This window comes from Panulirus ornatus, chromosome 19 (assembly GCF_036320965.1).
Source record: "Panulirus ornatus isolate Po-2019 chromosome 19, ASM3632096v1, whole genome shotgun sequence".
NCBI classification, from domain to species: domain Eukaryota; kingdom Metazoa; phylum Arthropoda; class Malacostraca; order Decapoda; family Palinuridae; genus Panulirus; species Panulirus ornatus.
Window position 1 is genome coordinate 14,299,663 of NC_092242.1, and position 13,800 is coordinate 14,313,462.

The 13,800-nt window shown below is 38.6% G+C and overlaps 1 protein-coding gene and 1 long non-coding RNA gene across 3 annotated transcripts in view; one reads left to right on the top strand and one right to left on the bottom strand.

Moving 5' to 3' along the window:
• LOC139755399 (uncharacterized) overlaps positions 1–3,362 on the top strand; it is a 204,972-nt gene extending 201,610 nt beyond the window's left edge. The window contains exon 55 of the mRNA XM_071673671.1: positions 3,188–3,362. Coding sequence (XP_071529772.1) covers positions 3,188–3,244 — 57 coding nt within the window. The 3' untranslated portion in view covers positions 3,245–3,362. The remainder of the gene's footprint in view (positions 1–3,187) is intronic.
• The window catches only part of LOC139755403 (uncharacterized), a 152,967-nt gene that overhangs the window by 29,705 nt on the left and 109,462 nt on the right, over positions 1–13,800 (bottom strand). For both annotated transcript variants that reach the window (XR_011714093.1, XR_011714094.1), the window contains exon 3: positions 3,884–3,946. This is a non-coding gene — a long non-coding RNA (uncharacterized lncRNA). The remainder of the gene's footprint in view (positions 1–3,883; positions 3,947–13,800) is intronic.

Sequence of the window (13,800 nt, forward strand, 5' to 3'; positions counted from 1 at the left end):
TTGTATGTAGCATTTATGGATCTGGAGAAGGCATACGATAGAGTTGATAGAGATGCTCTGTGGAAGGTATTAAGAATATATGGTGTGGGAGGAAAGTTGTTAGAAGCAGTGAAAAGTTTTTATCGAGGATGTAAGGCATGTGTACGTGTAGGAAGAGAGGAAAGTGATTGGTTCTCAGTGAATGTAGGTTTGCGGCAGGGGTGTGTGATGTCTCCATGGTTGTTTAATTTGTTTATGGATGGGGTTGTTAGGGAGGTGAATGCAAGAGTTTTGGAAAGAGGGGCAAGTATGAAGTCTGTTGGGGATGAGAGAGCTTGGGAAGTGAGTCAGTTGTTGTTCGCTGATGATACAGCGCTGGTGGCTGATTCATGTGAGAAACTGCAGAAGCTGGTGACTGAGTTTGGAAAAGTGTGTGGAAGAAGAAAGTTAAGAGTAAATGTGAATAAGAGCAAGGTTATTAGGTACAGTAGGGTTGAGGGTCAAGTCAATTGGGAGGTGAGTTTGAATGGAGAGAAACTGGAGGAAGTGAAGTGTTTTAGATATCTGGGAGTGGATCTGGCAGCGGATGGAACCATGGAAGCGGAAGTGGATCATAGGGTGGGGGAGGGGGCGAAAATCCTGGGAGCCTTGAAGAATGTGAGGAAGTCGAGAACATTATCTCAGAAAGCAAAAATGGGTATGTTTGAAGGAATAGTGGTTCCAACAATGTTGTATAGTTGCGAGGCGTGGGCTATGGATAGAGTGATGCGCAGGAGGATGGATGTGCTGGAAATGAGATGTTTGAGGACAATGTGTGGTGTGAGGTGGTTTGATCGAGTGAGTAACGTAAGGGTAAGAGAGATGTGTGGAAATAAAAAGAGCGTGGTTGAGAGAGCAGAAGAGGGTGTTTTGAAGTGGTTTGGGCACATGGAGAGGATGAGTGAGGAAAGATTGACCAAGAGGATATATGTGTCGGAGGTGGAGGGAACAAGGAGAAGAGGGAGACCAAATTGGAGGTGGAAAGATGGAGTGAAAAAGATTTTGTGTGATCGGGGCCTGAACATGCAGGAGGGTGAAAGGAGGGCAAGGAATAGAGGGAATTGGAGCGATGTGGTATACCGGGGTTGACGTGCTGTCAGTGGATTGAAGCAGGGCATGTGAAGCATCTGGGGTAAACCATGGAAAGCTGTGTAGGTATGTATATTTGCGTGTGTGGACGTATGTATATACATGTGTATGGGGGGGGGGTTGGGCCATTTCTTTCGTCTGTTTCCTTGCGCTACCTCGCAAACGTGGGAGACAGCGACAAAGTATAAAAAGAAAAAAAAAGAAAAAAAAAAAAAATAATTGCTCAGGAACTATTCTTAAGAAAGGATCCTGGTGTTACCTAGGACCTCTTTTCATGAGCTCCTGAAGCTCCAAGGCAGCACTACTTTGAGTTGTAGGGAAATGATGGAATTCTATGGAATGAGTTCTTTGACCAGACTGTACTCCAAGTGATACAGCCTTGCCAAAGGTGACTTTTCATTTGTGCTGTAACTTTGTACAAGTGGGGTTAGGAATACCTACCAAATTCAGATGTCTGTACAGTGACAAATTGTTTAATTTAACCCACCCCCCTTCCTTTCTTTCTCCTTTTCTTAATACTGTATTTCCAATTAACTGGTGATTTTTCCTTGATAATTCTCAGTCCTGAGGACCCTCCTAAGGCTTCTGATTCCACTCTGGCTTATAAAGAGGTGGAGGAAGAGCTGCCTTGTAACTGTAATAAGTACTCCACAATGTTGACAGGTGAAAAACTGCAACAATTTACAACAACCCCAGCATTAAGGAGGCAGACTCTGTGATGTAGATTATGTGGGGTTTCCATGATAGAATGGATGATATGGCTATGCCCAACATGTTTATGCTACTACAATTTGAATTGTAGTGCTTCAAAACTAAGCAGGCACAAAAGAGTGACATTTAGAAAGAGATACAGGTAGATAATGCATTTTAACATAACTAAATTTAACCTGGTTTCTGCTTTCCCATTCTAATATACTCCACAAGTCTAAATTAAGGGAGAAGATATTTTTGCTACAAAAAAGATAATATCTGAGTGAGGAGAGGAGAAATGAGCTGAAGTATGTAGAGTGGAATCATTAGCACAAGACTGAAAACAATTAGCCGTTGACAAAAAGAGATCACTCAAGGCGAAAAGAAAAAGTAAGCAATAGGACAGAACTCTTGGGGACAATGGACTCTCTAAAGAGGAAGCTATATGCCTGGGAACAAGAATCATAACAGCCAAAAAAAGGAAGTTTGGAGAGCAAAGACTAATGTTACATCCAGTTACATGGTTTGGAGATGTTGAGGGCCACAATAAAAGGTTCATCAAAATCTCTAAAGGAGAAGAAGAGTTCAATCACATACAGGGGAAGATTACCAGCTGACCTTGCACTCTGAAAGCTATTTTGGTAATCAGATAGAAGGGAATGGGTTTTCTAATGGCTACTACTCAGAAACAGTTATACCTCTACTCCTACCATGCTTGCTGACAGAACCTATATATTAAAGATCTAGCTAATTTACCATATATAAAGTAAAACTACAATGCTTACATGCCCCCAATTTACCCTGTTGCACATACTATAAAAACTGAATGTTTATTAGCTTACAATGTATGGGCATAATTTTTTTTTCCATACAGTATACATGAGATGCAACGTCTGACACTTAACACTGCCATTGTTTAAAAATATTATGGCAGATCACACTTGCTCCATTATGTTGATGTAAATGTAAATTCACATCAGTGATACCTCTCTATTCTTGCCTCAAGACTAAATACTAGTCATTTCATATAAATATGCCTTTGCAGGGTTGTTGTGTATATAAGAAGGATGTAGATTATTTTCTCATACATGCATCATAGAACTGCATTAAAAGATATATTTTGGTGCTGAGTACTTTTGCACTCCTCTTCATTCCCAATTCTGTCATAAACAATACCTCTTTTGTTGTTAAGTGCAATCTTAATCATAACCATTTCTCTCTTCTCGCTAAAATTTTACATGTAAAATTTGATGTAATTTCCCCTTTTGTTATGTAAATGAGATAAGTGAACATGGTAAATACTTCATAATAGATTAGATATTTGTTACAATGAAGTAATACCCAAATATCTTACCAATGTTTAGTAATTTTACTTTTTTACATATTACAGATTAAGAGCATTCGGGAGTCGAAAGGCCTTCCTGGAACACCTGAGGGGTTGGTGTAAGGACTTCACCTAACTTAAAATTCATCTGATGATGCCCTAGGTCAATCTTTTAAATTCTAAGTCAAAGTTGGAATACTGAAGTTGACAAACTTATGATCCTAAAATATTTTGGTTACAAAATGATATCTCAGCCTGATGCTGCATTACTGACATTTTGTCATTATGTCATATGCAACACTTAACATAAAAACAGTAATGCATTGGCTTTGACAGTAATCTTCAGTGATGTTGTTTGCAGAGTTTAACGTTGCTCTCATGCTGTATACTTTCAAAAATGTTTAGTTGGACTTATTGTTATCTAGAATAAATTTCACTATGCTAGACAGCCCTTGACTGAAGATTTTAAACTGTAATTAGAGATTATTTTTCATGTAACAATATGCATCCACACGATCAAAGTCAGCTTCACTTACTTTTTTTCTATGGTTCACATGCAACAAAATACAAGAGAAATCTGTATCATAATCAATCCCTAAACATCACCAAACATTCATGTAAATTGATGTATCAGCATTTCCAGTCATAAACATATGTATAAGTGATTTTCTACAACAGTTTCATGGTCAAGCTCAAGGTAGGGTAATGGAGGAGACAGGTATGGGTGCTGAATGCTAACAAAAGACCATCAGTCTCACTTACCCTAAGGCCAAGATGAGTACAGAATTGTGCAGTTTTCATCAATGTTGCCAGAACCTCCAATTTCTGCTGACATACATAAGGCATCATTATAAATGTAACTTGAAGCATTTGTATTAATCATATTGTTTATAAGACTAAAATCAAAACAATAATCAATCAATAAACACAATAAAAAAAATCATATATTAAATCATAAGTGGTGGCAACATTCTCTAATGTTATCCATGATAAAAGTGACACAGTGGCTTATCCATGGATATGAAAAAGGATAGATTTACTTTTACACTGGTTATCTATCATTCTTAAAGGGTAAAAATATTGTTTTAAAAGATTAGATCATATTTTTTAAGAAAAGGAAGATGACCAGTGTGTTGATATGGGGTAAAGAAATTGTGAAAATATCTGAATAAATACAACCATATTGGTTGATATTGGAGTTTCATCCTACATTTGCTATAATATTGGATATCATAATTCTATTGTAATCTTACATTGATACAGTAAAAAGAAAGATCTGCTAAATCTGTTATCCTCTTTTTAGATAACTATTAACTGTTTTCAAAAACCAAGATGTCTTGTATTTTTGGTCAGGTTGGTAACGATCTTCAAGATCAGTCCTATCTTTTTGAAGTCACATATTCTGAATATCATGAAAAAACAAAAAGCCTAACCAATATCATAACTTGCTGACAAGCAAGGTCATTCACAAAGGCTTCATTTCCAAAATCCTCAAGATCTACAATAAGGTTTCTCCAAACCTCTTGAATCCTTTCCTAAGTGACATCCAATCACCTCCTACAGGGCACACTTTGCAACATTATGTCACTCAATTAGAACACTGCTTCACTCAAAACAACATCTGCTTCCAAACAGTAATCCACCATCGCCCTCTTAACCAAAGACAGGCATGAATCCAACATATACCCTCCCATAATCCTGAATGGTCAACTACTTTCATGGAACAGAAACCTCATAACACTTAGTAATCACACATGATACAAACATCATTTACTTCCCAAACCACAAACATCAACAAAAAGGCCTTAAACACACTAATCACCCTCAGAACACTTACCTGCACCAGTTTTGAAAAAAAAATTCTTTGGGCTCTTCTATAAATTGTTCATCCATTATCCTGAACTGCACCTTGCCTACCCAGTAACCAACTCTCTCAAAAGTAAACTAACAAACTGCAAACCACACAAAACAGGGCCCTCAGGTCAAACATTAGATGCCTAGCCATTGAACACTTACAAATTGAAATGAAAATTCCTCTAGTACAAACTTATTCAAATGTATGTTGCACCCAATTATTTCTAATACCACTATTCATCTCCCACCCATACTACAATCAAGCCGAACATCATCCTTCAAGCAGAAACAAAATCCTTATCCCTGCTTCACACTTTAGCAACCTTTACTAAAAAATCCCCATTCACCGACCAAAAATGAAACAGACAAACACAGTAACAACATGACACTAAACAACTGTCCTTCCATTCCTGTCCTAAATTCTATCCTACGAGATATATGCCCAATTGAAACAACACCTTCAAGGCATGCATTAATGACACTTTCTCACTTGTGTTCTGAAAACCACTCATCTCTACAAACCTACAAACACAAATTCAACTTACTAGAAGACCTATCATGTCAAAGATCTAAATTCTATTCTGAAGTCACTCCATTTAAACCAATAAATACACATCATCACACTTTTTGACCTAAAGTCCGCCCAGTTAATGTAGCCAGCTTCCCGAGTATTGAGGGAGCCCCATAGAGAGGGATCTTGAGGCAGGAAAATAAGTAAGAACCCCAGCTTAAGCCTAGTCCTATTTACTGACCAACTCCAAGGGAGAATGAACAATTGGGTTGACTGAGCAAGTGCCCTTTCCAGGATTCAAACTGCAGCTGAAGATACTTAGACTAAATTTCATAATTCTTAGAAACCTGTATCCTCTGACATTAATAAATGTTATGGTGGGTGAAATGTATAAAAATTGCTGATACAGGTTGTACCTCTTTAATTTGGCAACCTTGGGACCTAGCCATTGCCGGACCACAGATAATGCCAGAAAACAGAAACTGACCCCTTTAAAGGCCCTTGGATGAACACTCTTACCAAATACTATCAGCCTGGCTTTGTGTGTTCCTGCAGCATTGCTGTGGCTAAGAAGTTACCCCCTTTTTGGAATCCTTACCACCAGATGAAGACTCCCCAGTATCTTGGGCAAGGGTTTTCGTGGCATATGACATCAGTACAGGGCAGATTCATCAGCATTATATACTTGTTTTGGGGCTATAAGAATTAACAGGACTTAATTAGCTGCAGTGTAAACAGATTTTGGCACCTTAGCACAGCTAACAATGCACCCCCTAGTGGCAGATCCACAAATGAGTGGTGGCATTTTCAAAACATGCCGGACCATGGGATTAAAGAGGTACAACCTGTAAATCATTATGGAATTTGTGGATGAATCAATTTCTTGAATATTTCAAATAATGCTTTTGTGTAATAGAGAAAATAATGGGAAACTGTTTTATGTATTTGAAGAGATACTATTCAGATTTGTGTATGAACAGAAAAATAATTAATCAAACTTGTAAGGAACAGATAGATATCAACAGAACATTCCGAGTTTCCACTATATTTGTCCAAGCATCCTAAAGAAAATTAAACATTCATGTTATATCTAAGAGACCTGACAAAATTTTATGTTATTCAAGAAGTTCTCTAATCAACTTCTGGTCTTGGAATATTTTTTGACTCTTGAAGTATTACTGGCTCAAATTGTCACAAATTAAGCCTTCAATGTACAACCCATTGTCAAGCACTAGTTTAAAATGGTGATAAATATTTATTCTTCTATAAAATGTTTTTTATAAATCAAATATATGAAAGCAAAGAAATCAGATAGTAAATTTGTACATAAGGTATATGTTTTGTATTTCATTCACTGAAAATGTCTAAACTACAATTTGCAAACAGTGAGAAAGAGCAACTTGCTTAGGTCATAAAGGTCACTACATGATTTAAGACTTTACAAGTGTTCTTGTAAAACATACAAATCCAAACTGCTGACCTGAAATGAGTCCTTTCTCCCTGCTGCATACTGTATGTGGTCATGTGATTTGTGTAAAAAACAGATGCAACATTATACTGAATAATGCAATATTTAAGAAACAATTGCCTTTGATTTAACCTTACTTATATGAAACTCAAAAATATAAGCTTGACAAAACATCAAGATATCTTTCACATTCAAAGCTGAATTCAATTGTTTGTTTCTGTGGTAGTAAGGTAAAGGTAAGACTGTGGCCCAGTCAAGGCAATTAGTGAGAAGCTCCTATATCCACACACAACCTGTTCCTCTAGCAAATTCTTGACATCCTCCTCTTGAGCCTGTTATTCCTTTCATCACTCTATTATGCTCTAGCATTATTCCCTCTATGCTCCCTCGTATGAATATTCATCCAATACATCTTTGACCCATTTACTGCAGCAGGTTGAAGACTTCACCAATGCTCCCCCATATGAATATTCATCCAATACATTTTTGACCCATTCATTGCAGCAGATTGAAGACTTCATCAACTCATCTCATTTGATACTTACCCACAGCTTTGGAGAGTCATAGGTTACCCATCAATCACCATCTGCAGACATGGGTACCCTATGGACCCTCAAGGAATCTTGTTGGGTACAAGATCAGGGAATGAAAGGGGTCCTCTGATAATCAGGTGGCTCCCACCATGGGTGGGCAAACCCCTTACTCACATGTTCCTTCTTTTCCCATTTGCCTGGCCCAGCACCGTCTACCTATCAACTTTGAGCTTTTCAAGGTCTAAACTCTGGCTGTCCTAGCCCTGAGTAAGAAAGTGGACTAAGAAAACATGAGAATAATTACCGAGACATCAAAATACTTCAAGTGAGCCAGCGTGAAGAATAAACTGAAAGTCCTCACCCCAACTTCAGGAGAGCTTCTAAGAAGCTCCTCACCAACTTCAGAGAGCCAAAAACTCCTCCAACTGCAGGAGCATCAACACCAAGAGACTACTGGTTGCTAATAAGGAACAAAGCACATAACTTGGAAAGGATCTCGAGATCACAGAAAGAATTGAAATGTCACTCATCTACCTTCCAAGCATAAATGACCTTGTGGAAAACAAAAGATAATTCCAGATTTTCCAATACCTCTTCATCTACCCCATCCCTATTCCCCAATGAAGAACATGCACCTCTATGCAAAACTGCTTGTTTCAATCATTTCACATGTCAGCACATGCAGGAATTTGTCTTTAAAATAATAATTTTGATACTCTAAAGAGTACTTCTTTCTCTACCGATTCATGAACAACCAATATTAAATACCTTGACTACTAAAATAAACTTGGCACAATCAACTGGTTGTACAAAGTCCTAAGTTAGACCACTGCTGCACCCATGAGGAGTTTACCTGATCAAAAATTTACAACAGAGCCCAAAGTAGAGTGCCTGCAGAAATGTAGGGTACCTTCTTTTGTTTATCATATTCTTAGATCATTTAACTCCTGTCAGACAATCTACATGTTCCCATCAGTGTTAAGAAATCTTAAGAACATGGACTGCAGTATCATGATAGTGAAGCCTATACTGGTAATTCTACTACAAACATCCTAAACTCAAATGCACCAGTGAAGAAGCTTAACAAGACAGACCTATCAGACTGTATCTAGTGTGAACCAATTCTCTCTAAAGATGTGAAAACTAGTTACAAATAAACTGTCACAAATAAACTGGTTACTCCAGCTAACCCAATCCAAATCTGCAGCAGCTGTTAACTAATAAAATCACATGATGTACAGCACACTGAACCAAAAGCCAACTCACACCTATGGTGGGATCAATGACCCTTGTGTAGACTTCAATGTCACTTCTGCTATGCACTCCTTTATCACTGTTCATGACCTGAGTATTACCATCTTAGTCACCAAAATCAACCTTTCTAACATCAACCTTCTTTGGGGAAGTTCAGCAAAAAAAAAAGGCTCTCTTCCTACTAATAAATGTAATGGCTTTATTTCCCACACACCTAAGTAAAAACCATTCTACTTCAAACTAGCTATAGAGATCTGGATTTCTAGCAATATATGCAAGCCTATTCAAAATAAATATCACACCTACAGTAACTATCCAAACTCAAAACATATTAGTTTGTTGCTTGGAAAACAGCATTAGCCTATGGAAAATCAAGCACACCAGAAATGTTAAAATCATTTGTCTGCCTTACCAATTGGTAACATGGCTGAGAGACATCTGTTGAGAAATTGAGTATGTACACCAGCAGCAGAGCATGGGATGAATATATATAGATATATACATTTTTATCCTGGGGATAGGGGAGAAAGAATACGTCCCACGTATTCCCTGAATGTCGTAGAAGGCGACTAAAGGGGAAGGGAGCGGGGGGCTGGAAATCCTCCCCTCTCATTTTTTTTTAATTTTCCAAAAGAAGGAACAGAGAAGGGGGCCACGTGAGGATATTCTCTCAAAGGCCCAGTCCTCTGTTCTTCACGCTACCTCGCTAATGCGGGAAATGGCGAATAGTATAAAAGAAAGAAAAGATATATTATTTATATTCATTTATTTTATTTTATTTTACTTTGTCGCTGTCTCCCGCATTTGCAAGGTATCGCAAGGAAACAGACGAAAGAAATGGCCCAACCCACCCCCATACACATGTATATACATACACGTCCACACACGCAAATATACATACCTATACATCTCAATGTACACATATATATACACACAGACATATACATATACACACATGTACATAATTCATACTGTCTGCCTTTATTCATTCCCATTGCCACCTCGCCACACATGGAATAACAGCCCCCTCCCCCCTCATGTGTGCGAGGTAGCAGCTAGGAAAAGACAACAAAGGCCTCATTCGTTCACACTCAGTCTCTAGCTGTCATGTAATAATGTCCGAAACCACAGCTCCCTTTCCACATCCAGACCCCACAGAACTTTCCATGGTTAACCCCAGATGCTTCACATGCCCTGATTCAATCCATTGACAGCACGTCAATATATATATATATATATATATATATATATATATATATATATATATATATATATATATATATTATCCCTGGGGATAAGGGAGAAAGAATACTTCCCACGTATTCCCTGCGTGTCGTAGAAGGCAACTAAAGGGGAAGGGAGTGGGAGGCTGAAAATCCTCCCCTCGTTTCATTTTTTTTATTTTCCAAAAGAAGGAACAGAGAAGGGGGCCAGGTGAGGATATTCCCCTCAAAGGCCCAGTCCTCTGTTCTTAACGCTACCTCGCTATCGTGGGAAATGGGAAGTGAGTCAGTTGCTGTTCGCTGATGATACAGCGCTGGTGGCTGATTCATGTGAGAAACTGCAGAAGCTGGTGACTGAGTTTGGTAAAGTGTGTGAAAGAAGAAAGTTAAGAGTAAATGTGAATAAGAGCAAGGTTATTAGGTACAGTAGGGTTGAGGGTCAAGTCAATTGGGAGGTAAGTTTGAATGGAGAAAAACTGGAGGAAGTAAAGTGTTTTAGATATCTGGGAGTGGATCTGGCAGCGGATGGAACCATGGAAGCGGAAGTGAATCATAGGGTGGGGGAGGGGGCGAAAATCCTGGGAGCCTTGAAGAATGTGTGGAAGTCGAGAACATTATCTCGGAAAGCAAAAATGGGTATGTTTGAAGGAATAGTGGTTCCAACAATGTTGTATGGTTGCGAGGCGTGGGCTATGGATAGAGTTGTGCGCAGGAGGATGGATGTGCTGGAAATGAGATGTTTGAGGACAATGTGTGGTGTGAGGTGGTTTGATCGAGTAAGTAATGTAAGGGTAAGAGAGATGTGTGGAAATAAAAAGAGTGTGGTTGAGAGAGCAGAAGAGGGTGTTTTGAAATGGTTTGGGCACATGGAGAGAATGAGTGAGGAAAGACTGACCAAGAGGATATATGTGTCGGAGGTGGAAAGATGGAGTGAAGAAGATTTTGAGTGAGTGGGGCCTGAACATGCAGGAGGGTGAAAGGCAGGCAAGGAATAGAGTGAATTGGATCGATGTGGTATACCGGGGTCGACGTGCTGTCAATGGATTGAATCAGGGCATGTGAAGCGTCTGGGGTAAACCATGGAGAGTTCTGTGGGCCCTGGATGTGGAATGGGAGCTGTGGTTTTGGGCATTATTACATTACAGCTGGAGACTGAGTGTAAACGAATGGGGCCTTTGTTGTCTTTTCCTAGCGCTACCTCGCACACATGAGGGGGGAGGGGGATGTTATTCCATGTGTGGCGAGGTGGCGATGGGAATAAATAAAGGCAGACAGTATGAATTATGTACGTGTGTATATATGTGTATGTCTGTGTGTGTATATATATGTGTACATTGAGATGTATAGGTATGTATATTTGCGTGTGCGGACGTGTATGTATATACATGTGTATGGGGGTGGGTTGGGCCATTTCTTTCGTCTGTTTCCTTGCGCTACCTTGCAAACGCTGGAGACAGCGACAAAGCAAAATAAATAAATAAATATTTTTTTTTTTTTTTTTTTTTTTTTTAATTTTCCAAAAGAAGGAACAGAGAATTGGGCCAGGTGAGGGTATTCCCTCAAAGGCCCAGTCCTCTGTTCTTAATGCTACCTCGCTAACGCGGGAAATGGCGAATAGTTTAAAAGAAAAGAAAGATATATATATATATATATATATATATATATATATATATATATATATATATATATATATATATATATAGATTCAAATTTCTCATATTTAAATATATATTCAAATTTCTCATATTTACCCAAAACACACCCAATGCTCTAAGTAAAACCTAGATATCTTATGTCCAGCTTTGCTAATGCACTGTCTGATATAAAGACTAAGCAAAATTCCAGACATGAGTGTTGAGATGGACCAATAGCATTCATGAACTCAAAACATAATCTATATATCAATAATGGTTTTGTGTGTGTGAAAAGTGTTCAACGCCGGGTTTGAAGCTACTTTATTAAAGATAGTAGGATGTGATGAGAGCATGATGAGGAAGAGTATATAGTGAGCATAGCTTACTCAAGATAAGGGTATTGTGAAGATGAGGCTGTAGTGCAGAAAAGCACAGAGGCATTGAAGCAATTATAGTGAAATTAAAACATGAAGATATGGGTGTAGTAAAGAAAAAAAGTGAACTAGACTCAAAGACAGCTGGAAATAAAGGTATTGTGAAGGGGAGGGTGTAATGAAGAAGAGTATTGTGAACATATAACCCTGGCTATGAGAAGGATGGAATATACATAATGGGGTAAAGTCAGGGTAAAATAGTGATGGAGTCCCAGCATATGGAATCGATGTAACTAGCCGGTCATGAACCTTGAGAGACTCAGTGCACTCACTGTCGTAGCTGGCGTATGGTCCACCCAGTGTGTGTGCATGGTCTTAGAATTGTCATTCACACTTGAAAGAGGTTAAAAAAAATTTCGGCTGGTTGGTATGGCCAGCCGTTATCAGCATTAATGACCCTGGCAGTTAACAAGCCTAAAACCCAAACCAACCAACCAACCTACCTGTGGCTGGTACCAGTGTACGGCGCAAATGTCAGAATAGTAAGAAAAGATCTTTATTTCATACATTCGTTCTCTAAAAGATAATGCAGCTCCTTGGCTTGCTCTAACGCCTGGATGGAAATCTCGGTAAAATACAAAGGGAAAATATGAAAATTATCACTGGCACTCCCAAAACCAAACGGATTCTATATGTGAAACCAGTATTCTTACTGGAATGCAATTGCTCTGGCAAACATTTCCCAGTCCATGCGCCACTGCCTTCCAAACTTACAACTAAGATGGGAAAAAAATCCATCAAGACAGGTTACTACAACTCCTACTTGGCTCATAGTAAATGGCATTCCCGAACTTTAATATATAAGACAACAATTACACCATCTTGACCAATGGGAAATCAAAGGTCAGTCTTCGCGGTTCCCTCCTTTCCCCAAAACCTTTTCCTAAGTGAGTACCTGAGGTGAGGCTGGGAGTCAATTATGACGCTAACATTGACACCATCATTACTGAACATAATCTCATACAAATCATAAATACATATGGATACATACAAGTCACTACATCTATAGTAAAACGTTGTTGATAAATGCACTGATGGTTCTTATCTGAAATGAAGGAGTTAGGATCCATTCGGCTTCCACACCCCCAACTTATCTCTGGCTCTCTGCCCTAAAATCTGTTATCTGGAAAAAAAGAAAACAACAGTCTGACCGTAAATCATTCTCTTTATTTGCCAGCTTTCATTACAATTCATTTGACTTTGTATGAAGCATGACACGCTCGTAATACAAATTTCCCATGTGGAACTAGTACAAGTTCTCTGTATTCATTCACATGGTGGTTCAGAAGGCACGTTACGGCACATGAAACAACCAAAACGTATGCCTCAAATTAACAAACTTGGGTCCACATATGAGTAGCCTAATACCATTCATTCAGAAAGAATTTGGACAAAATCTTTTGGACCCAAGACGAAGTGAATTTACCCGTAGCACAAGCAGATCTATCTATCATCATCATATGTAAGGAAATGCCACAAAAGGCACCCGTTTAATGAATGATATGATATCCATTTACTTGGCATAAGCTAGTGTGTGTGTGTGTGTGTGTGTGTGTGTGTGTGTGTGTGTACTACAAAGTGAAAGCATGGAACATACATATACAAGGTTGAAAGACGGAGCCCGACAAGTGTAAAACTTTCTCTCCGTAAAACAATCTGTAACACAAGTACTAATTACAAACAGTAATCACAATACGTATTCTTAGATATTCGTAGCACAATATTCAAGCATAAGATCGTATTAATCGTCTTCTCAGTATGCAGAATT